Source organism: Squalius cephalus, assembly GCF_949319135.1.
Source record: "Squalius cephalus genome assembly, chromosome: 5".
Lineage (NCBI taxonomy): Eukaryota > Metazoa > Chordata > Actinopteri > Cypriniformes > Leuciscidae > Squalius > Squalius cephalus.
In genome coordinates this window covers 33,179,401-33,204,474 of record NC_137126.1, presented here as the reverse complement: position 1 = coordinate 33,204,474, position 25,074 = coordinate 33,179,401, and the positions used below count along the sequence as shown (strand labels likewise).

At 38.3% G+C, this 25,074-nt stretch overlaps 1 protein-coding gene across 16 annotated transcripts in view; it reads right to left on the bottom strand.

The window, feature by feature from the left end:
* The window catches only part of phldb1a (pleckstrin homology-like domain, family B, member 1a), a 46,387-nt gene extending 21,313 nt beyond the window's left edge, over positions 1-25,074 (bottom strand). For 10 of the 16 annotated variants that reach the window (XM_079871230.1, XM_079871238.1, XM_079871243.1 and 7 more), the window contains exons 1-6: positions 19,310-19,493; positions 16,459-16,557; positions 12,890-13,013; positions 11,418-11,588; positions 8,190-8,315; positions 2,605-3,812 (exon numbers count right to left, since the gene is read on the bottom strand). In XM_079871230.1, the coding sequence (XP_079727356.1) occupies positions 2,605-3,812; positions 8,190-8,315; positions 11,418-11,588; positions 12,890-13,013; positions 16,459-16,557; positions 19,310-19,312 (1,731 nt within the window). In that variant the 5' untranslated portion in view covers positions 19,313-19,493. Of the gene's footprint in view, positions 1-2,604; positions 3,813-8,189; positions 8,316-10,031; positions 10,526-11,417; positions 11,589-12,889; positions 13,014-16,458; positions 16,558-19,309; positions 19,494-24,926 lie in introns of those variants that run through there. The other 6 variants (XM_079871241.1, XM_079871236.1, XM_079871240.1 and 3 more) reach the window with 5 other exon arrangements.

Sequence of the window (25,074 nt, the reverse complement as noted above, 5' to 3'; positions counted from 1 at the left end):
GCCAACTGGGCCATGACCTAGAACGGAGTAAACAGACACGTGAAGGGATTTGAGAGTAAATATGACATTACCCCACGAGCCATTATCTCTTGTCAGGATTAGAAGAAAAGATCAGATTCCAAATGCTTTTTCTAGATCTCTTCCCTCTCGTTTGTAATACACTTGCTTGCTTTTGTCTTTTTATCTTATCTCCCAAATGCTTTTCCGGTCAAGAACCAGACGAAATGTTCCCCCGTTCTCAGTGTAGATCACTCTTGCCCATAAGCCCAGAATGTGTGGTCACATGTGGCTTACAATAGCATGCTGCGAGGTCACACCTCTGAAATGCCATTTTTGAAGCTAGAAATCAATGTCTGTGTATTTGATGACATTAGGAAGGAGATTAACGCTAAATACAGCACAGCTGTGCTTTAATGTGGCACAAGTCCTTTCAAAGGTGATACTAACCTGAGAGCAGCATTAAAAAGGGCATTGAGCTAATTTTGGACAAAAACTAGCACTACCTTTCTAGTTGCCACACCATTGGATAAAGCTGTGCTGTAACCATGACAACAGTGCCAGACAGACCAGAGACCATAGGACAAAGTTTAACCCAAACAGAGTGAAACGTGTTCATAATAAACCTAATGTTCCTGCCATTGTCTCGAAACGCTGACAAGAGACTGATATTATGGAAAATGACTTACTATCCTGTATTAATTTAGTTCTGTCTCATAGTAAATGGCCTAAAATAGTTTTTCTCAAGGGAATAACAAGAATGTGTGGCAGCCGCATATAATTAGGTTTGTGTGTGGAATGTGGATTGTATTTTTAAGAGAGGTTACAGAACTTCATCATAAAAATGCCATTAAGTGAGCTGGTTAGAGGCACAGAAGATGTATATAAATTCAGGGATAAATAAGATGGCGAGTAAGAAAGAAGATGAATGGCAATTCCATATGGGAATTTGAGATGCACCCAAGCAATGTCTGGGGTTTTTAATAGGTTTAAATGAGAGAGATGATGTCTGTGTGTGGTTAATTTAGGGAGTAGAGAGACTAATGTTTAGACTGCTAAAGGAGGAGAGTGTGTGTGTGTGTGTGTGCATATGAAGAAGAGGGCAGCTCAAAGCACTGAGATTGTGTCGTGTAAATATAGTCTTCAGGAAGCCACACGTTCTGCACAAGCTTTTAAAAGGCCTCAGGAATTTACATCTGTGTGTTATTCCTGACTGTTCTATGTCTTGACCAGAAAACTCTCTCCATATAAACTCCACCCGCTCAACCTCCAGTGCTGAGTCCACTCCAAAAGCCAATGACACAATGACAAAAGCCTCATCACACAAATACTCTCATCAGTGCTCTACAGCAATCTATAGCTTCTCTATTTCATTTTACTTCCCAAAGACAAAAGAACATCACTTTAATAGTACCAGAACTTATACTTAGATTGGATTTGAATTGAAAGTGAAGAAACACAACATCATTGGCAACTGAAACAAATTTTCCCATTGAAAACACCACATCTGTGTACACACATATGGAATCTGTTAAAAGTTTGGATACTATTGACTCAATTTCAATTTCTCTCATTTGTCTCATGATCTTAAATACCATTTGATCTAAATCATGTTTTAAAGATGCATATAAAAAAGCCAAAATATAAAGTGCCTGTTTTCACCTGGTCATTTCATGCTGCATTTTATTTGTCATCAGCTAAATTCAAGATCAAAGACCGCAATAGGAGAAAGAGTAGTGATCAGCACTGGTAAGATGTAAGCACTGGTAACGTGTTATATAGCCTATAACATGCTCTCACACGTAATTTTTCTTTTTTTATCATTTTGGGAGGAGTAAAATTTACACATGTGGTTTCAACAACCAGATGCATTTACATTTGTCCAGTTTCATCTCGAATGTGTCTCAGACCACCCCCTGAAGTGGTTTGAGTGATCGGATTTAAATCTGTCTCGAAAGCGTTTAGGAGAGAATTTACATAGCTATCCGATCAGAGAAAACGCATGAAGTGACCTGGTGTAAAAAGGCCCTGATAGTTGTGACTTAACCCATTATTGGGCACTACATGATTTCCATACACTTCTGTTTAAAAGTTTTACACTTCTGTTTAAATGTTTTCAAAGTCTCTTAAGCTCACCAAGCCTGCATTTATTTATTTCATTTTAATACATTATAAAAGTTTATCATTTTAAACATGTAATTGTAATGTAAATCCTTTAGAAATCATTCTAATATTATGATTTGGTGCTCACAAAAATTATTATCAATGTTAAAAACAGTTGTGCCGTTTAATATTTTTGTGGAAACCATGATACATTTTGTTTTTCAGAATTATTTGATGAAAAGAAAGTTTTAATTTGCATTATTTGAAATAGAAATCTTAAGTAAAATTATAAACGTCTTTACGGTCACTTTACTGTGATTTTTTATCAATTTAATCCTTCCTGAATAAAAGGTTTTTTTTTTGGTTTTTTTTTTAAAACAAGTAACTGATGCCAATCTTTTAAACAGTAGTGTATCTCCATTTTTGTTATTTCATAGTTTGATGATAAAACTAGTACATAATAATAAACGAGTAGGTGCTGTAAACACACATGCTCAGACATACCAGCCTCTCCATTTCCTGCTCGCGCATCCTTTCCTCTCTCTGCCAGCGATGGTACTCCAGTAGGTCTTCCTCTTTGTCGCTGACCTCTGAAATGCTGTTCTTGCGTTCCCGTGTGCGCGTCTGGACCTGCCGAGGCTCCCTTGAGCTCTTTCTCTGGTTACGGGGACTAGTGAGAGGAGACGCCCCTGTCTGAGAGCCAAAAGCTGGGTTGAGACCACCGTTCTGCTTTCCGCCAGGCTGGTCCTTCAAAAGAGCTGATACAGGAGATGGACTTCTGGCATGCAATCTCATATTTCCTGCTTCTTCCTCTGCTGTGGTTCGTCGTTGGAGACGAGGACTCTCTGGTACAGTCCGGCCACGAGAGGTCAAAGGAACACCAGGTAGAGCTCCAGGGAGAACAGGCACCCCGAGGACACCTTTGCGTGATGCAGAGGGACTGAGAGGAGGAAGTTGACGCATACTAGACAATTCTACACCACGGCGGGATGACTGGGGACTGTCTGGAGGAAGGAGTGCGTGAGAATGGGACTGAAGACTAGAAGAATTTTCTTGGACCGATGAGCCAACACTGGATCGAGGGCTAGAAGATGCCGGTGAGGATGAGGAGGTGAGTCTGGCATTGACCTGTCTGCTTAAATCTCCAGATGCAAATGATAGTATCGAAGAGGAGGAACCATGGGCCAGGTGTGGATTCTCACCTCTACGGTTTGTAGCAGGGCTTGAGGGGGTTTCAGTCAAGGCCTTTTGAAGCCTGGGACTTTCTTGATCCTTTAGTCCCCCATTGGAACTGCTGGCCTTGGATGCAAAAGTGCGTGGTTGTGGCACCGGGGGCTGGACGGTGTTGGTGTAGCTGGTGGAACGGGTGTTAGAGGAGTCCAAACAAGACCCTGGACTGCTAACCACAGAGGAGGTGGAGATGGGGGAGAAAGGAAGACTGGTATTTTCATAGCTGGAGCTTACTGACAAAGCACCAGGACTGGTTGGAGGGGAGACAAGACTGTGGCCACCCCCGTTGAGCATGGCAGACTGTGAAATGGGGTGGCAGGCTTTTTTACAGTGCTCAGATGAGGAAATCTGGCCTTCATCCATAGACAGAGAATTCATAATGTCTTGAAGGTCCTTTTCAATAGAGCGCACAAGAGTGCCATGTCCAGGACGAGATCGTTCGTTCACAGGAAGGTGGTTTCCATTGAGCTGCCCATGGGTTTCTGTGGAGAATAAAAAACATCAATTGATTATCTTAAGTATTAATATATAATTAATATTTATCAAATGTAGAAGACTCATACAAGATATAGACCAGGTTAACAAAATGTAGGATATTTAAAATATATACACACTACAGTTCAAAAGTTTGGGTCAGGAATGTTTTATTAATATCTATCTATCTATCTATCTATCTATCTATCTATCTATCTATCTATCTATCTATCTATCTATCTATATATATATATACACTGCTCAAAAAAATAAAGGGAACACTTGTTAATCAAAGAATAGCATCAAGTCAGTTAAACTCCTGGGATATTGATCTGGTCAGTTAAATAACAGAGGGGGTTGGTAATCAGTTTCAGCTGCTTTAGTGTTAATGAAATTAACAGCAGGTGCACTAGATGGGCAACAGTAAGACAACCACCAAAACAGGAATGGTTTTACAGGTGGAGGCCACTGACATTTTTTCCCTACTCATCTTTTCGGACTGTTTTTCACCAGTTTTGCATTTGGCTAGGGTCAGTGTCACTACTGGTAGCATGAGGCGATACCTGGACCCTACAGAGGTTGCGCAGGCAGTCCAGCTCCTTCAGGATGGCTCATCAATACGTGCCATTGCCAGAAGGTTTGCTGTGTCTCCCAGCACAGTCTCAAGAACATGGAGGAGATTCCAGGAAGACAAACAGCTACTCTAGGAGAGCTGGACAGGGCCGTAGAAGGTCCTTAACCCATCAGCAGGACCGGTATCTGCTCCTTTGTGCAAGGAGGAACATGATGAGCACTGCCAGAGCCCTACAAAATGACCTCCAGCAGGCCACTGGTGTGAATGTCTCTGACCAAACAATCAGAAACAGACTTCATGAGGGTGGTCTGAGGGCCCGACGTCCTCTAGTGGGCCCTGTGCTCACTGCCCAGCACCAGGGAGCTCGATTGGCATTTCCCATTGAACACCAGAATTGGCAGGTCCGCCACTGGTGCCCTGTGGTTTTCACAAATGAGAGCAGGTTCACCCTGAGCACGTGACAGACAGGAAAGGGTCTGGAGAAGCCGTGGAGAATGTTATGCTGCCTGTAACATCGTTCAGCATGTCCGGTTTGGTGGTGGGTCAGTGATGGTCTGGGGAGGCATATCCATGGAGGGACGCACAGACCTCTGCAGGCTAGACAATGGCACCCTGACTGCCATTAGGTATCGGGATGAAATCCTTGGATCCATTGTCAGACCCTATGCTGGTGCAGTGGGTCCTGGGTTCCTCCTAGTGCACAACAATGCCTGGCCTCATGTGGCGAGAGCATGCAGGCAGCTCCTGGAGGATGAAGGAATGATACCATTGAAGGGCCACCACGCTCACCTGACCTACATCCAATAGAACACCTCTGGGACATTGTGTTTCGGTTCATCTGACATCACCTGGTTGCACCTCAGACTGTCCAGGAGCTCAGTGATGCGCTGGTCCAGATCTGGGAGGAAATACCCCAGGACACCATCCATTGTCTCATTAGGAGCATGCCCCAATGTTGTTAGGCATGCATACAAGCACGTGGGGGCCATACAAACTACTGTGTACCATTTTGAGTTGCTGCAATGAAATTTCAGCAAAATTGACAAGCCTGCTGCATCATTTTTTCACTTAGATTTCCGGGGTGTTTTTGAATTCAGTCCTCTGTAGGTTGATCATTTTCATTTCCATCAAACGACGTGGCATCCTTTCGTTCATAACATATTACCCAGTCCATATTAGTATAGATATCCAGCATGATATTTTTCCCCATTGAGATCTGATGTGTTTTCAAAGTGTTCCTTTAATTTTTTTGAGCAGTGTATATATATATATATATATATATATATATATATATATAACACTGAATACTGAAGTAATGGCTGCAGAAAATTCAGATTTGCCATTACAGGAAAAAAATTACATTGAAAAAAACCTGTAAACTGTAATAATATTTCACAATATAAGTGTTTATACTGTATTTTTTATTAAATAAATGCAGCCTTGGTTACCATAAGAGACTTCCAAAAACATTTTTTTTTTTTTTAATATTACAGACCCCCCAAATGGTTATATATAAAACCAAAAAAGATTTAAACACATTTAATTATTTATTTTCTATGAAGGTTAAAACTTACTTTGAAACTTTTTATCCTGCTTTTAATTTTAATTTTCTTTTTCTTTTAAATTAATTTTGTAAAAAAAAATTCCCTTCTCCCAGACCCATACTTTCAATTTTAAACTATAAAAATCCGGTTGCGAATTACTGCATTTTTAAAGCTATTACGATCTAAACAAACAACAAAAACTTAAGTCAGGCATCTATCTCTCACAGCAATCTTGCAATCACGTGAGGATTTGAAATGTCTATATTTAAAAAGTCAGAACCAGGGGCGCATGAAGCACCCCCTGTTTTCACAGGATTGTAAATGTTTGTTCATTTACATTTATTCATTTTTAACATTTAGTCATTTATTTGTAATAAACACTTTAAGTGGGCTATTTTTTTTAAAGTGTTATTTATGTTAAATAGTTGCATAGTGTGACGTCATGTTGTGACAGTTGCAGAGTGTAGAAAGAATTTGTCCGCTCCACTCCTGATGTTGTGTTTTTTGTGTCAATTTTTATTTCCTGTCACTGTGCAGGCTCTTTCATTGTATATAACAGTGTAAACAGCTGAATAACCCTTTTATTTAAAGGCTTAATTTATGTCCCGGTCCATTGCATTAAGATAGCAGGCAGTATCAATAATGTTGAAAATGTGATGTGTAGTTAAATGTCCTGGTGTGTATTCTGTTTAAACGAGTGTTCTCACCAACACGCTTGTTGTGCTTAGTGGGGTTTTGACGTGTTTTATAGACATCTTCCTGCGCCCCTGGTCAGAACTATATTTCACTCATACCACTTGTCCTCTACACCCATGCAGGACATGGCTGGGCATAATGCATACAAACACACACCTCCCCCTCTCTTACACATATGCTCAACTGGGTGTGTCTCTCAGCCTACAGACTGCGGATGGCATGAATCCCACCCTCGGCCCAAAGGTCACAGCAGACGGAGGAGAATAGAGCCTGAATTACAACATGACTCATGCTGCGCACTCAAGACCAGCTGAACGCACTCAATTCTGTTCACTCTTTGCAGCCAGGGCCACCGGTGCACTAACCACACAATAAACACGTTATTTTAGAGCCGTGGCACAGTGGGTAGAACATGTGCACACATCACATAAGGCAAGTGACCCTTTTAAGGACATGTCATTTTATTTTAAAATATACAAGAAGAAATGTTTGTTACTGTAATTTTACAAATCAAACATGTAGTTATTTAGATATTTAGGGTAATACACTTCTACTGTCCAGCAGTCAGAGCAGAAGTTGCACTGCAAGTTTGCTTTTTTGAGAGGCCATCCAATGATGTTTTTTTTTTAATGCAGTGATGAAAGTGGCTAAGATATTATATTTAAAATTTAAATATTAATAAATTAAGTGAAACCTGAAAATAAGATGAATTTCATGAGAATATCAAACTCTGGAACACTGCCTGAATGATGGTTACAAATATAGATGTGGCAAAACATCAAAATTAATACAAACTGTAAACAAACAATCAACCATTATTATCAGAATGTACAGTAAATTATTGCCAATTTCCCAAGTATAGATCAGTATCCTTACATCAGACCAAAGAACAAATAATTTCAATGTTTGCTTGTTTTTTACAGTACTGAATTAAAGAGTTTTAGGGTCACTGAGATAAACAATGATGAACCAGGCCGTTACCCCAACACTAGCCTCACAACAATGTGATATTCATCACTGTCACGTTCCTTTAAATGTCCAATTTGGTGTTCGAGGGTTTTAAACTAACAGGGTCAAAGCCAAGGTCTCTCAACAGGGGCTTTCCAGCAGTTGACAGAGTGCCTGTGGCAATTTAAATTCCCATTCTTTTCAAAGAAGTTGTTTCTCCTCCAAGGATCTCACTTCCTGGTTTCTAGACTATTTGAAATGAGTCATTGCTGAATGAGTGAGAGCAGGGTTTAAAATGGGCAAAGATACAGCTGGAGTTTTCTCCAATAACATGGATATTAAAATAGGCAGGATTAGGCCGAGTTATTTTAGGCAGATTTGTGTCACCTGAGCAGTGTCTGGAACTTGTTATAATTATCTAGGGTACAATGCCTCTCTGTGCCCCTTTTGCTATAACGTTTAGTAATTAAATCAACGGAACGCACACCATTATTTGCAAATGTAGCTCTTTCTTTCTTTTACTGAGTGCCTTCAGCAACTTTAACTCCCCACAGCACAGTATCCAGAGCAGTTATTATACTACCAGATTTTAGGTCAGTGTAATTTTGCTTCTGCATATATACCTGAGTGGTTCTTGTAGGTACTGGTAAATCCAGGGCTTCCACCTGGCATCAAGCTCTTCATCCTGAGGGCCTCCTCTGGGTGGTTAAAGCGGAAAAAGGCTGACTGACCAAAACACAGCATACACCCTGAGAAAAAGAATCATGTGTGGTAGATAATTAAAAAAGTGCTTTATGATGAAACTTCTAAATGAATTGGTTTTATTCAAGTTGTCAATACTACTTTAAAAACTACTGGTGATATAGCTCAGTCTTTAATTCGTTTTTTTTTTTTTTTTTTTAAGGAATAAAAGCCCAAAAATGGAAACTGTTGTAATATTTGTGAAATTTTCTGTGACCTTTTTCACCAACCCTGAATGGAGCAGGGGCATCTTGAATGCTTCCAAACTGATACAATTGTAATAATATCTTCATTGATATGACTTCATTCTTTCAAGGTAATCTAGTGCATCTGAATGAAACAAAACAAGGGTGTGGATGGAACAGTAAAGCCAAACAAGAAGCAATCAGTACAAGACACACACACAGTGTTTGACTGGCCAGAATCATGTCCTTCTTTACATGCTTTATTGAAACTCATATCTCGGCTTATCTTGCCATATCACAGTTTGTCTATTCGTAGCAAACACACATATACCTCCTATACATTCATATTACCTTGTCCTCTGCCCTTATGAAATTGCTGTGATTAATGGGACAGAGGGATCAATGCAGACTCAGAGTCGTCTGTCAAAATGCCAATGAATTATGACCCAGACTTCCATTTCATTATGAACATTGGCACAGAAAGCACAGAGCGAATATAAGATCAGTATGACTCATTGCTGACTTACAGTAGAATGGATGACAGGATATGACATGCAACACTGTGTGCTCCATTTAATGCCATGCCGTTATTCAAAGGAAAACGCAGAGCCTTTTTTTAACACTGGCTCACCTCTGTACCTATATCACTATGTCTTTGTTTCTGAATCGTCAGCCTTTTCTAAATGAAATAGTTTTCCCTATTATGATGTCAATAACCACATATTTATGAAAGAACAGACTGTAATATTTTAGGAATCAAACTAACTTTCTAACAATTCAGCACTAACCTGTGGGTTAATACTGGGGGCCATTAATCACAATATCTATATCTGGTGGTTACGGGCCAGCCTGAGCATTCACTCAGAGAAATAAGTAAACATATACATGTATAAAATATTTGTGTACAGTTTAATCTTTATAAAAAATGTGGTACACAGACACATTAAATTAGGTCAAAGCACTGAGGACAGACTATAACCTCTATTTACACAACTAAAAGACTAAACAATCACACAGACATAATGGCACAAGGGGGCATCAGAGCGGTCATGCTGCTGGGCATAATGAGATCAGAAAAGGGTTTTGTAGTAGCCTAATCAAGGAGATAGGACAAGATAGGACAGAATGTCATTTAAAAAGACTGACATAGTTTTAATGCGTTTTGAGAGCGTTCTCAGAAAGTTCACGAAAGCATTTTTAATAGTCTGTTTTTAAGCAGAAGTGTGTGGAGAACATTAAATCATATTTCAGTTATCTCTATCATAACTCTCTATTTACATTATTGACTGAAAAATGCAAGTTATAAGTCACGATACTAAGCTATTGTAAAGTTAGACTATGTTATATTTAACACAGTCAAATAGTTTAGATGTTTGATAAATAAAATCACTTAGTTCCTATGCCTGTCTTTGACACATTAACGAACACAGCGGGAATAGTAAACGGACTATACGGTGTCTTTGGAATAGGCTACTAAACAGCAACTCTATAACAAGCAAATCATTTGTAAAATATTGAAGATAAAGCTATTTCACCTACCAGGTTTGGGACACAAGCTCAAACTGATATCCAATCGATTGGAAAACGCTGAGAAACGTTGGACAGTATGTTCGCGTGGAGCTCTCGCACGTCGCGCGGAGTAAAGAGCGATGAGCGCGTGGGTCTGTCCGCAGCTTTTGTGATGTAAATGTCAAGCGCTACGACAGCGCGTCCACTCACTGACTTCTATTACAATACAAAACAGCACAGCTGTCACCTGCCCGACTGTCATCGCCAGCCCAAAGAAAACGGACAAGCAGTTAATACAACAAAGTGTCCGACATCCGGGGAATTTAATACTTTCCTCCTGTGGCGAAAATCTGGACTTCGCGGATGTGCAAACTTTAAGTTACTTCTAATGCAACTCGAAATTTTAGCTAATATGAGAAGAAAAAATGACAGGCATTAAGTCTATTCAGGACTATAGACCCCTCATTAAGACAAATTTATTGGAAGTCGCACGGGTGGCACGTTGGACAGCTGTCCTAGCGCCGGCTGTCTCAAGTTATTGTCATGCACACACAGATCGCGATCGGGGGGGCGGACTGCAAATGAGCTTATCTGGATGACTATCCCTTGATTACTAACGGTCGAACTGGTCATAAATAAATTGCAAACGTAAAAAAGAAAAGCTTAGTTTTCCCCTTAAGGCTTGAAATAAGCTTACTTAATAGGCTACATTTGTTTAATAGTTACAGCTATTGTTAACAAGATGAAACATATTTGGAGAGAATTTTGAGAATCCAAATCAACAAAATATCACATTTCTCTGTTAGAATCAGTCTTCCCCAATGTATAGAATTAATACAGAGCAATGTGATTCAAGAGTGCCTGAAATAGCCCAACATAGTAGGGCAAGGTCAAGTTCTTCAAATGGAAGTTCAAACAAGCCCTCATCATTATCATCGTGCAATTTCCTGGCCCGTGTATAACACAAATACACACTGATGTGATTCCAAAGTGGACAGCCTGAAATAGCTCCAAAGAATAGCATAAGGTCAAGTTTTTAAAGGAGACCCTTTATCATTACTAACACAAAGTGGTTACACAATTATATTTGTCTTGAAAATGCAATCTTATCCGTGCTAGAAATGGTAAATATCTGATGCAGTCAGCTATTGCGTTATATAGAAGGTTCACTGAATTAAAGCAAAGGCCTCTGTTATTGATGTGCAGGCTGAATCTATTGAATAACCGTCAAAAGAGTTCAAGGCAACCAGATGAAAATTAAAGTGAAAATCCCCAGAAAATTCTTACATAATAGTGAACCATCAGCTGGACACACTGTTCTTTCTTTCTTTCTTTCCCATTTTGTAACCTATTCAACATATTGAAGTAATGCTGGAGTAATGAGTTTGATAGCAATTTTAAAAGCCCATTGCTTACCTTGTGTGAGTCTGACAGGTTTGGTAACTGCTAAGCCATCCAATGAGCACTGATTTCCACAGGGGTACAGGGTAATGGCTCCTCCCACATTTTCAATGTAGCAATGCTGAGCAGTGACACCGGGACCCTGAATATTAATGTCTGTGTTCCCATGGCCGAGTGTAGTCTTCCCTGCAACATGTGATGGAGATTTGTTAATACTGATTATTGCTACATTACATACCTACTTTAAATAGTTTCAAGAATTAGAAAAAATGCTTTTTTTTTCATGCATACGAAATGCTGAAATGCTTGCAACTAAAGGACACAGGTTTGTGTTCCCTTCTTTAACAAAGACAAGACAGCCCCCCCCCCCCCCCACTCCGAGTTATTTCATTCGCAGTGTCTATGAAGCAGATGTGAGTAAAAAGCCATCACCCAAGCCTATTGTGAGAGCAGACATGGTAAGAAAAGAGTGACAATAGTGGGTGGATGCTGCACTTTAAATTGAAGATGAACATCATGATTCATTCTTTTAAAAAAAAAGGCTTTTTCAGGCAGTCATACAAATTCCCTTAGACAAATGAGCATGCTCTCACTCAAGCAAGCTCAGTCACACAGTGTGAAGCAGCAGGGGGTTGTCAAAGTCCGGTCATATAGCCCCATAATTCTGTCTCTTGTTCTAAAGCCACTGCCATCGTGAATGCAATTTACAAGAAACAGCTGAAACCTCAATACTGTCAAAAAAACAAAACACCTCAATCAATACTGAATAGATCCATCATATATGTGTGTATGTGAGTTTGTATGTATGTTTGTAGTATAATTTAATTAATTATATAGGCTAAAATAATTAAATCCATCCATCCATCCATCCATCCATCCATCCATCCATCCATCCATCCATCCATCCATCCATCCATCCATCCATCCATCCATCCATCTATCTATCTATCTATCTATCTATCTATCTATCTATCTATCTATCTATCTATCTATCTATCTATATGAGCACAGGAAATTGTGTATTCAATCCCTTTTAAAATGATTCACTGATGAATACTGCACTACATTGACTTCCTCTGGGATTTATACTTGAATGCTTGCTCTCATTCTTCCTCAATGTCAGGGGATGAGAAGTCCTCTATTTGTCATTCTTCATGAGATGAAGCATAGCCAAGCTTTGAGGTCAGTGTAGTGAGATTTGTCCTCTCTCATGAACTTCCCACCCATCACCACACAAAAACACAAATACTGATCTTAATTTGGAGTCCCCAGTTTTCAGTGTGCATCCCCTCTGTCTGTGTGATCATATAATTAGGTCTCAGAATTTGAAAGAAGCATTGCCACTTCATAAACACAAATTCCACAGCTAACCACATCCTTAGTCAAACGACCATGTTTGCATCTAATTTAGCAGATAGAATCTGCTGGGGGATTCTTCATGAGGGTGTGTATTGTATTCAGTTACTTTTTAAGGTGACTGAACTTACCCTCTGGCAGGGGCAGCAGAGTTATAGCCGTACTCAGACGGCCACTTCCCAAGCTGACAAGATGGGGCCGTTCTGCCTGGACTTTGAGAGTCTTGCCTGTTTCAATCAGGTCCAGTGACGTGCTCTGTGAATATATAAGGACAATACAACAGAAACTTTTTAATAATGGATCATTTTTTACAGCCTTTGTTCACCATTAAAGTGACCTGTACTTTTTGGACGACTGATCAGGGTTCCCCAAACAGGATTAGAGTAATTCAATTAGGACCATTGAGTATTGCAGCGACAGGGTAAGAGGCTAACTGGCTAAACGGGTTTAGCTCCATCAGGTACCACTATGCAGGCTAAGAGGCTAACAGGATTTAGCTGTTAGATGAAAGACAAGGGACCAGACCGATAAAAGGAGGAACATATTTGGCCTCAGCATGTCACAGATGGAGGTTCTCAAGGGCAGCACAGGGATTATTTGCTTGGTAAATCACACTTTGATATTTGACAGAGTGATGAGGCACTGCACTACATCAAAACAAATGGTAGTTAACTGTTTTTCAAATAGGGAAATAGCATATTTCATTTATTTGGTGTCTTTGGATGATGTCAGAAATCATTCAGGGCAGGCTATGATGCACTAGAAATGATTTTAGAAAGGAACTGAAGAGCAACCAGTGGCTGATATGGTTTGGAAATGTCACATCCATCTGTTTTCCACATCTGGGATGTAAAACACTAAGGGCCAATAGCGCTGAAAAGGCATAGAGAGTTATTTTTGTGGCTGACTTTATTGCATATGCATTTGTTAGAGTTTCCCTTTTCCTACCAAAATTAATGGGAGGAGAGTATTTAAATAAATCATGCAACGTGATTTACTAAGGTTTGCGCTAGTCAATTTACTGGTATTAACGCCATTATTTACTGGCCAAAATAAGTATGTCTTAAACCATGCTAATTTGCGCTGCTCTTGGTAAATTGCGTTGGTCTTTAAGGAAATGATCCGGCTGCGTCTGTGTTCTTCAGTTTTGCTCATCGTCAGAAGATCATGTCAGCACTCCCATGGGCGCTTTTTTGGAATTGCGCTCTCACGCTAATTTGCCCTGTTTAGTAAATCTGGCCCTAAATTAACTAGAAATGGACTGGCCATAGGAGTATGCAGTGGGCTTTTCTTAAACATAATTCTATACAAAATGAACATATACAGATTTTGAAAAAGTTAGAAGTTTATTTTCTTTTTGAAAAAAGGGAAAATGTTCTGACCTCATCAGGCCTACCTAATTTAAATTACAATGTAAAAACTGATATTTTTAGAAATTAAAATTCTTAGATTTTTTTAGAAATTAGTCAAATCCAAAAGTTTCACTCAATGCATATGTAATATATATAGTGGGGAATTATGGATTAAACGGGTTGTGATTGTGATACAGGCATATGTCCTTGGTTGTTTTTCTTTCCAAACCTAGCCCTGGTATGAATGGACTTCACCCCTCTTTTGAACTTTCACGCCATTCAAATACAGCTTTTACACGTATTTAAAGTGTCTTCAGATGTCATCTTTTTAGGGTCTACTAGCGCTAGAGTCCATAGAAATAACCTTTAAAACTGAACATGAAGCTTTCAATAGCAATGTATGAATTCTTTTTAAAGTGATTAAATGTCAGTGTAGTTTGTTTTAGCTTTCATATCTTATCCTGTCATCTCCTGATAATAGGGCTCCATATAAAGGGCTGCCACACAGTTTCCATTGTCCTCTGACATTTTTTTTCTACACACAACTCAGTTGTTTGTGTTTCTCTCTCTCTCTCTCTCTCTCTGTGTGTGTGTGTGTGTGTGTGTGTGTGTGTGTGTGTGTGTGTGTGTGTAATCAACTTTACTAGTGAAGTTTTAACAGGTGCATTGAACTAACTTAGAAACCTGATGTTTTGAGACCCTGTAATGTATGATAGGTGGAACACAGTGCAGTGTTTGAGCAAGATTAAATGCAGACAGAAAGGCTGGACTCAGCCTCTCGGATCAACAGTGATGAAGATTAACCCTATAATTAGGGAACATTTCACCTCTTAATTTCCAAGTTCTGCAGACTCGCAGACCTACTTTTGCAGAATTTGTCTATTGCAACAGATGTACTCATACAGACATTTTAACACCTATAAAAGAACGCAATTACTGAAGAAACTATATTCTGCTTTTAAAAGATTTTAATGACAATTATGCAGAAAATCAAAATGAAAAAAAGTAAAATTAAAGTAAATGCATTTTACACACTCCTGTTCAAAAGTTTGGGGTTAGTAAGATTTGTTTTAAATGAAATTAATAACTTTATTCAAGGATGAATTAAACTGACTGAAAGTTACAGTGTAATGTTTATAATGTAACAAATTTTTATTTCAAATAAAATTATTTTTCTATTTGTTTAAAAGAATTCAGTGAAAATATTATGCAACACAACCATTTTCTGAACAATTATAGACTCTTGTTCACATCAGATTTTAATTTCTTATTGATTTAAGCAAATTGTATGTGTTTTGGCACGTGTGCAAAAGAGCAAGTACAATTGTCTACAGTTTGCACAATAACTAAACACATGGCTTGTTGAGCAAAACTGATTAGTTGATTCATAGTGCAACTGTCAAACACTGCATAACTTCTAAACATTCTTTCATTGTGTGAGCCATTAAATTCAAAATGATCCATTCATTTATCAAAATCTGTCAGACATGCATGTTTATTCCACAAATATCTGATATGGAATATTTGTACTGTCTGCTAAATTGGCAAATGGCCTTCAATTGCAATGAAATTGGAATCACATACTTACCAATCAACCAATAAAGTTCAGGAGCATATATGGATTTGCTCACAGCAAAATCACTAACATTTATGAACATGGAGGAAGGTCACAACCATAAACAGCAGCTATAGCAGTACTTTAAAAAAACAAAAATTGTAGTAATGGGGTACAAGTAAACTGAAAATTCTAAGTTGCTTGCCATTAAAGAGCAAAATAGGAAGAAATAAGAATGTGTGGTGGTGGTGGTAGACATAATGAGTGTGTAAAAACTGTGAATTTTCAGTTTACATGTAACAAATGTACTGTATAAATAAAAATTTGTTCATTTTCTTTTTGTGCACTACAGTACTGATTTTTCCAAGTACATTTTTTACCTGTTGAAATGTGTATCTAGAAAGCTCAGTGTGATATACAAGTGCATTCAGCTATAGACAAAACTGACATTCTTGTAAAGAAAGCAGTCAGTCAAATAAAAATAGAAAAAACATGACATTTTTATATAACAAATATTTGCAGCAAACATATTGCATTTACAGTTTAGAGAATAAGACTGTTTCGAAAAATGTGCCAAAGCGATTTAAAAACCTGCAAAATATACTAAAATAGAAAAGAGTAATTTTCAATTGCAATAATATTTCTCAATATTACAGTTTTTACAGTATTTTTGATCAAATACAGCCTGTGAGAATAAGAGACTTCTTTCAAAAACCTCAAATAACATCTTACAGACCCTAACACTTTTGAACAGTATTGTGAATGTATGTATATACACAGATCACACACTCACCTGTAAGACCCGATGAGTCAGATGATCTGGAACGTTCTGATTCAGCCTGTCCATGTCTATGGAGTTATCAATCACTTCATGACATTTGTCAAGATCCTGCTGGGAAAATAGACATAAATAGCAAGGAATTTTTTTTTTTTTTTTCCTAAATCAGCTAGTCCAAACATTCTTTGCTGAATGGCATTATCACATTTGTTGTATTTATAAACAGACTACTAGAATAGATATGTAGATCTGGCAAGGTTGCAACACTTAAAGCTTGAGTCTTTGATCTTAACAGTGATTTATCAAACACATCAGGTATTTCCTTATTGTAGACAAAATACAGTGATGCAATGATACCAAATGCATACTGTGATTAACCAACTGTCGTGAACAGACTGAAGTCCTCGTCTTAGTTGAAATACACAGCATGAGTCAGTGTGACTCATCTTACACACAAAAACACACACACCCAGACTCAGAGTGAACAGATGCAGCCAATTATCTGGTACAGACACAGGCACATTAGCGTGAACAAACTAGAGTAGACCTCAGGTCAGCACACTTCACAGCAGATCAGTCATTTAGGAACATCCCTAACCTGAAATCCCCCTCTCCCTCCTTCCCTCACCTCTTTTACGTCCGACTCATGCCACTGTCTCTCAGACAAAACACACTGAGAATCACAGAGAAACAGAGCAACAAGACAAACTGAACATCAGATTCTGTGTGTGTGCGTATCAGTGTAATTATGGCCAGTGAGAATCAGTGAAGGGAATTTTCAGCTATAATAGGGTATGTTCTCTGAACTTAGGTTCTCTCAAACATCAAGGTTCTCTCAAAGTTATGGACAAACGTTCTTCTAGTAACATTCATTCAAAGTGATCTTTTCTTAAATAACATTATCAAAGAAAAATTATAAAATAGAGAAAAAATTCCCTTAATGTTTTCTCTAATGTTCACATAATCATGAAAACAAAAAATCATTTAAAAAATGACTGAAATGATCCATCCAAATCATTATCATTAAAAAATGATAACATTTTTAATGTTCTGAGAACATACAGAAATAACGTTTTCAGTCATAAATTAATGGGAACATTAAACGTTCTTGGAACATATTTTGTTAGGTGACCACTAAAAGTAGAGAAGTTAAACATTTCTCAGTAGCAAGGTGGTAGTGTCACTTAAAATCATGTCACTTTGCAAAACTATTTTATTGATTAAGTTTGGCTGTTTACAATCAGAACAAGTTACTCAGATTCAAAAGAGTCATTCATTCAAAATCAGAATAAGCTTGTTCTGATTCTAAACATGACTCTTTTGAATGGGTTTCTTTTCAACCATCTGAGTCATCAAAATCACAAGCTATCAGATTTATCTATAAGAAGCAGCTTTTAGCTTAGTTTTCATTTTAGCTGAGCTATAGAGTAGTTTGTAGCTTAGCTAACTACATTCAACATTTACAGTCTGGCACACCAAAACATCAAAAACAGAATTTTCCGTACGTGTTTGTATCTTTGTACATAATGGTCATTGAGGATCAGTGAAGAACAATAACGTCAGAAAAAGTAGCAAAGCTATTAGCTGAACAAAATTTCGAAGTAGCGATGTGGTAGCAACATTATTCTTAAAATCATGTAACTTTGCGACTATTTTATTGATTAATAATTTAAATAGGATAATATCCTAGATAGGTTTGAAAGCCAAAACTGTGTGAGTTTAAGGAAAATTCTTTCCTCTGCTGGCATGTCCAGTCAGGGAAACGACTGGAATGAGACGCTTCGCTTCTCCAAACAAGCGAAGACAGGTTAGGTATAGTGCATGCATATAGATTAGGATGATGATGGACATTTATAGTCTTTAACTCAACAGCTGGTACAAACCAAACTTCCTCTTTTCCTCCTTCCCCTAGCTAACCTCTCTCTCCCTTTCATTCCTGATGTCATGTTTGCAAGTGCAGCTGGCAAGTGCTGCAGGCCTGCCGCCTCTCACAACCACGTCCAGTGTGTGACAGAGGGAAAAGAGAACAGAAAGCCTCTGTCACTATACTGAATGTGGTCACTGCCCTCACCATCACACACACACACACAACTGGACAATACAGACACACTGACATTAATACATACACACATATACTGATTCCTTGATTCAAATATACTTGCACACAAATAAACATAACTCATACACACAAATATACACTTGATATCAGTTCAACTGGAGCTTTTCATACCGGTAAGTGGCATGCCTCTGAAACGTGTCATTAAGTCTGCAGTTATGCCACTGTGTCCTGCCCTCTGCAGCAGAAAATAGACTCAACCACATAGCACAAACCACAAAGCTCCTCTTACAGGGGTTATAATCATACAGGCTACACACACACACACACACACACACACACACACACACACACGTGTAGCAGTATGTTAGAGTTGCGGGAGAAGTAAGGAAACCACAGCAGGAACAGTACAGCTAAATGTAGCATGAGCAGTGGGTGAATCTGGGAAACAGAAATCAAAGACTCTAAACTTGAAGGCCTAGTGGCTTGTCAATCCTAAAAAGTTAAATCACACTGAGATTTAAAATATCTTTTATAAGAAAGTCACAACCAAGAAAAATAAAAACAGTTAACTATCCCACATTAAATAAATTAAAAATATATATTCTATTATTAAAATATAGAATTTTAATTTAATTTTTTTTAATTAAAATATATACTAATAAATTACATTAAAGCGGCATAAAGCTGATAAATACTATAAGCAATTGATATAGTGAAACATTTACTCTACATTTCCTGAGTCATCATAGCTGCCAAAAATCAATGCAGTAGTAAAATCAACCCATAAGCAACATCAAGCAAACTCACCATATTTTTTAGCCCAAGAAAGACCCGCTCTGTTGCTGCATGGCCTTGTTTACTGACAGTCTCTGTGCTATGTCCTGTTTTTACGCCTTTGAGCCTTTGGTTGACCGTCTACAGTCCAGCTCTTGCTGTTTGTTTGTCTCTGCTGCTCACTCATGTCTCTTACTGAATGTTCTGTGGTTTCTGAGGACAGAATTACATAGTACCGCCACAGCTGGGACAGAGAGAGAGAGAGAGAGAGAGAGAGAGAGACGGCTAGAGATAGAAAGCACAGGAAGAGGAATCCACATAAAAAAGTCTCTGTCAGAATCCAGGTGTGCGGTCCGTCTTTCTAAACACCCATGAATAATCGTCAAGTTTATGTCTAAATTTAAAAAGATAAATCACGAGTCACTTTACAACGTCTATCAACAACGATTTATCTACAACGTCATGCAAAGGTCATCTTCTGTGAACTTATCTCACCTGTTTACTACTCGTGTGCACAGCTTACTGCTCAAAAACATGCTAAACATACTTTTATACTATTATTGGATAGTTTTCTCACCCTCATGTTATGAGTTGCTTTCTTCTGCGGAACAGTAAAGAGGATATTTTAAGAAATCATAGTTTGTTTGCTTGTTTTGTCCAAAACTGTTCTTCAAAATATCTTCTTTTGTGTTTGCATCTAATTTTCGGATAAACTATCCCTATATATTTGGATGTTAATGCCATGTTTTCATTTTAAAGCAACCGTTTGAAGAATTGCTGGATTGGTATTAAAAATTGTCAGATCATCATCATCGCAGCAGATGGACTCATTTCGGACAGATTTGGGTTTACATGCACTTGTGGAGGATGGAAAAGTCCTTGATATTCCAGGTGGAGTCCCCCTACTCACTTCCTGTTATTCCCTCCTCCACTGAGGCAAAACAAAAAATGGTGTTTTCCATTTGATGTTTAACAGCTGCAAAACTGCTGATGTGAGTCACTTTAAGAGTATTTGTTACATTATTAGAATCATTTATGGAAAGTCTTTTTTTTTTTAGTCAACAAAGTTGTCATGGAACTCCTAAGCAAACATTTAAGCTTTGTCTCTTAGTCAACATACAACTAAGCAATCCATCACACAGTGAGCCAGACTGATTGGTAACAATCCTAAGAAACATGGGAAAGCCATGAATCAGAGCGAGGAAAACTTCAGTCTGGTGGAGGACGAGAAAGAAAGACTTTTTTTTTCCATGGCCATTGCCAGTGAGTAAGACAGATGTCAAAAGAGTCCAAACACATTAAAAAAAAAATGAACACAAACAAATCTGAGCAGCAACTAGGCAACCACAGCTGGAAGAGGAGCAGACTCTTCCGGTGTGGGCTCCTAAGCGGGGACTCTTCCTGTCGGTTGACCCTATGATCAAGCTACTCTCTGGGAATAAACAGTCTCCAGCTGCCCCCTTCTCACCCACAACTGAGTAAAAATGTCAATATGTCTGATAATTTAAAGCAGTCCTCTGTTTTGAGCCACCAGTGCCTTACTGCTGAGCCAATTTAAGTTATTTATTTGTTTGTTGTCCTCTGGGAGTTAAAACTCCAATGACTTTTTGTGAGAAAATTGTTATTCCACCAACTTCTAACATTTACGTGTAACGCATTAATCTCAGAAGTCTAGAGTGACTCACATGTGAGACTGCCATGGTCAACACATGGCAAGCACACAAGTTGGAAAGTTAAATGCTAGATAACTTTCCATATTTCCATGCTGGACTGCAGTCTTGGAATGACACATGTGATATCAAAGCTAAGCATTTTGGTCTTGCTCATAAATTCTTTGACGGCAGGAACATGCTGCTTTAATCTCTTGCAGCATTTTGCAACAGTCTAGTCACTTATTATAGTATCAGAGTAAAGCAACAAGGCGTCAGAAAGATTGACCACAGATCTCACCCCAGAAACAGTCACAGTGCTTGCGTGGCAGAAATGCCTGAGATCAGAACACTGTTTATATCAGTGTGTTTGTGAGAGAGTGAGAAGAAAGACTGGGTTTGTTTCATTGGCACAGTCGTATGAGAAAATGTCTTTATGTTTTTCAATGCTATCCAAGAGGGAACATTCTTGCATATGGTGCTTTTTTCCTGTTCTTTTTTAATTAGCAACCATTTAGACTTAAAGTATCCACATTCAAGCAAGCATTTCCAGTCTCGGCCTGATTTCCCTATTTCGGCCAAATATTTCACACTTTTTCACAAGCACATGTTAGAACTGAGTGCGACGTCCACATCCTCCATTACACCTGCACACATACCACTTATTAAAGTCACCATGAAATGAAATTTCATGAAAATACATGTAACAGATTTTATTGTGAATGTTTGTGAATGATAAGGTTCAGTTTTTAAGTCATTTTAATTTAAAACCTTTATATAACATAACTCGATCTTCTAGTGAAAACATCAGACTTCTTTTTGGAATGACATTGATAAGACTGAACTAAATTTCAGGTTCAATCCCATGTAAGGGGGAGAAAATCGGAGATCAGTTTGCATCCCTATATTATCATTCCATTATGTAGTGTTTGTAATTCCTCAAAGGAAGGGAAATGTGAACTAAAGTATGATCGAATAGACAAATTCATGGGTCACTACAGGTAAAAGAGACTGGATTTATGGTTCAAACAGATAGAGAAAGTAAAATCCCTGAAACTTTAGCAGTAGCTCACATTTGTGGGTTGTCTATAATGGAAGTGCATTTCCGTATAACACTATGGAGAAGGTAAGCAACACCTCGAACAAAAGCTGGTTAAGACTCGCCGAGCCAGACTTTTGTTTATTGGCATAAATCGGTCAGTGAAGTGACTGTGGGCGTGCTGTCTAGAGGTGTGAGCTAGAGGTGTGGGCACTAGGAGAAAAGCTTGAGGAATCATGCCATGGTCATTGAATCCTCTTTGGCTCTTTTTCACCAAATCAGTGCTGGTGTTCAATTCCCCTTTTTTGTTACTCCTTTATGTTCTTTTCATCCACTCCCTCTTTCCTTTTCTCCTTCCAACATGCTAGATTTTCAAGTGAACTTTTATAATGCGGACGTTTTTTGTATGTTTGTTTGTTTTACACAATTCTAGGCTACACTTCCAGCAATCGTGCAAACATCAAACTCTCAAAATGCAGTGCTCAAGTTAAAAGAAGTTCAACCTTGGAAAAAAAGGGCTCTAGACCTTTCTGGGGTTTTTTTTTTCATTCCACTGCCTGGCGTCTCACGTTATTAAATGCGAAAACGCGTTCAGTGTGAATCATCCCTAAGAAAAGAGAAACTTACTGCTCCAAACGAAGTCACTTTGTTTGTGTTTGGTTCCTGAATGAGTCAGTGTTTTGAATGAATTGGTAGAATGTTTGATTCAAGGACTCCCTCAAAGGCTGTGTCCCAATTCAAAGGCTGCATCCTTCAAAGGACTTCCCGTAGCCATGTATAGGTCATCCGGATACATTTTGCGTACTTTTTAATACAGAATACAGACATACTCTTCTCACATAGCCCACTGTTTTTCACCTACTATATAGTAGGGAAGTATCCAGGTTCATTCACTCCATGTCATAATTACCATAATGACGAGAGACTTGAAAAAAGTCGGTAAAAAGTGTCAAAAGATCCCAACTTAAGTAAAGAAATCGTCATTACAACTTGTAAACTGAATATTCTGAGAACTCCGACTTGTACCATGTGACCACTGTACCACCTGACCGCAGCAGATTCTTTTTGGTGTTGATAGTGTTGCCATAAAAAGGCATTATTCCGAGTCCGAGAACAGTTCCTATAGCTGAACGTCATGTGTTGTGATCTCTTAATTACAGTAATTATGCTGCATTCACGTGCTATCAGAAATTTCCTAATTTACATTTCTGATGTCATTACAAGCTCGTTGCTTTCAAGTGCTTTGTTGTCAGAAAGAATAGAAATCATGGAGGACACCGGGTTTATTCTAGCCTATTTCTTAGGGAAATCTTACTAGAAGCCAAATTTCAAGAGAAATATTTAAATTTCTGTACTATTTCTGCGTAAGCCATTATGAAAATGTAAAATGTTTGTGTATTTATATGAGTGTGTGTGTGTGTGTGTGTGTGTATATATAGGCTATGTGTGTGTTTTCGCATAGTGATGAACTCGGAAACTTAAAAATGGCACTTTATGACAAAAAGGTTGCCGACCCCTGATCTAGGTAGTCAGCTTGCTTACAATTCTGAAATGTTGGTGAAAAACGTGCTATTTTCGCTGTGTGAAAACTTGTTATTCATGTAAATATGCACAATTTTAACAACAAGACGAGGTGAGCTGTTGTCAAAAAACTAATTAAGAATACCAGTCACAGGAGCAATTGTTCTCCCCTCTGCCATCTTTAAAGTTTACGGCTCATAGGAAATTTCCAATAGCATGTGAAGGCAGTATTCTGAAGGCAGAGTTTCCCAGTAAATATGACTTAAGAGGTTGTTCATGTCCAATTTCCTAGGAAACTTGTATTTATGATCATTCCGATACCACGTGTAAAGGCAGCATAGTCGCCACCTACTGACGTAATGAAAGTCCTTGAATGATCCTTGCAATTCAGACAGACTGTCTGGAAAGTGCAAAGCTGCAAACACAAACAAGCAGTTGCTAGAAGGTTGCACAGCCTGTCAAATTCATGGACTGGAACTAAATGTTGTTGCCTATAATTTATGTCACATGTGTAATACCTATAGCTGTGTCAAAAATGTTTAATATAACTGTTGCATTGCAGGGGTCATGCAGCACACAGGTGGCATACAGAAGAGGTCTTGAATGTGTTTCCACATCTCTGCACCTGATTAATTAGACAGTTGAGTCCTTTGACTGACAGGCAAGGAATTTCTCAAACCACCTGTTAGTCAGCCTCTTTTAGTGAAAGCAGCATTGATGGAGAAAAAAAAAAAATGTGTCAGCAGACCCAGCACAACCTTCCTGCACACTTCTCATACACTGGTGTGCAGTGCTGTCCCCACTGGGACAATAGTCTCATTGTCCATTCTTTAGGTCAGAGCCATTATTCCCATCCTTGTCCAGTGCGGCCCATTTTCATTCTCTCTCATATTCAACACAGTAAGACTAGAGTTCTCCATTACTCACACACACACCTTACCTAAAATGAAGAAATGCATTCATGAGGTAATTCATAACTCATACTATGACATCAGGGTGCAAAGACTGTTACACTGTTGTTACTTTTTAATGACAGCTTCTTCATGATGTGTTGCATTTCTGTTATAAACTGAAGTCATTTTTTTTCTTCAGAAATCTGAAAGTCCCATTCAGTTCCTCTTTCAATGATTCATACTAATTCTAATAAAGACTGCAAAACTTTTACAAAGTTTTGAATGGGTTACCAAAGAGACAAACAGACGTGGTACTATTTATAGTTATGGTTTTTATTTTTATAAAATTGATATAATTTTACTAATTAATAATGCTTTAAATAAATAAACATTTTTTGGGGGGTGCATAGTAGCTTAAAGGTATATTATTATCCACACTACATATTAGCACCAACCTCTTTCTTTGTTTTTCCTAGTATACAATGATTAATCTAAATGCATTCAGAAAACTTCATCACAAAAAAAACAGCTGTCAGTCAAAGCCTTACCTTTCAGATCCTAAGCTCTGTCAGTCCCACATGTAATCCTTAGAGCTGGAAACTCGTGCTCACTTTAAGACATCTTAAACTCTGTGGACAACCAGAGCAGGATGAACAAATCATTGAGAGAGAATGAGAAATATCATCCCTCACTCTC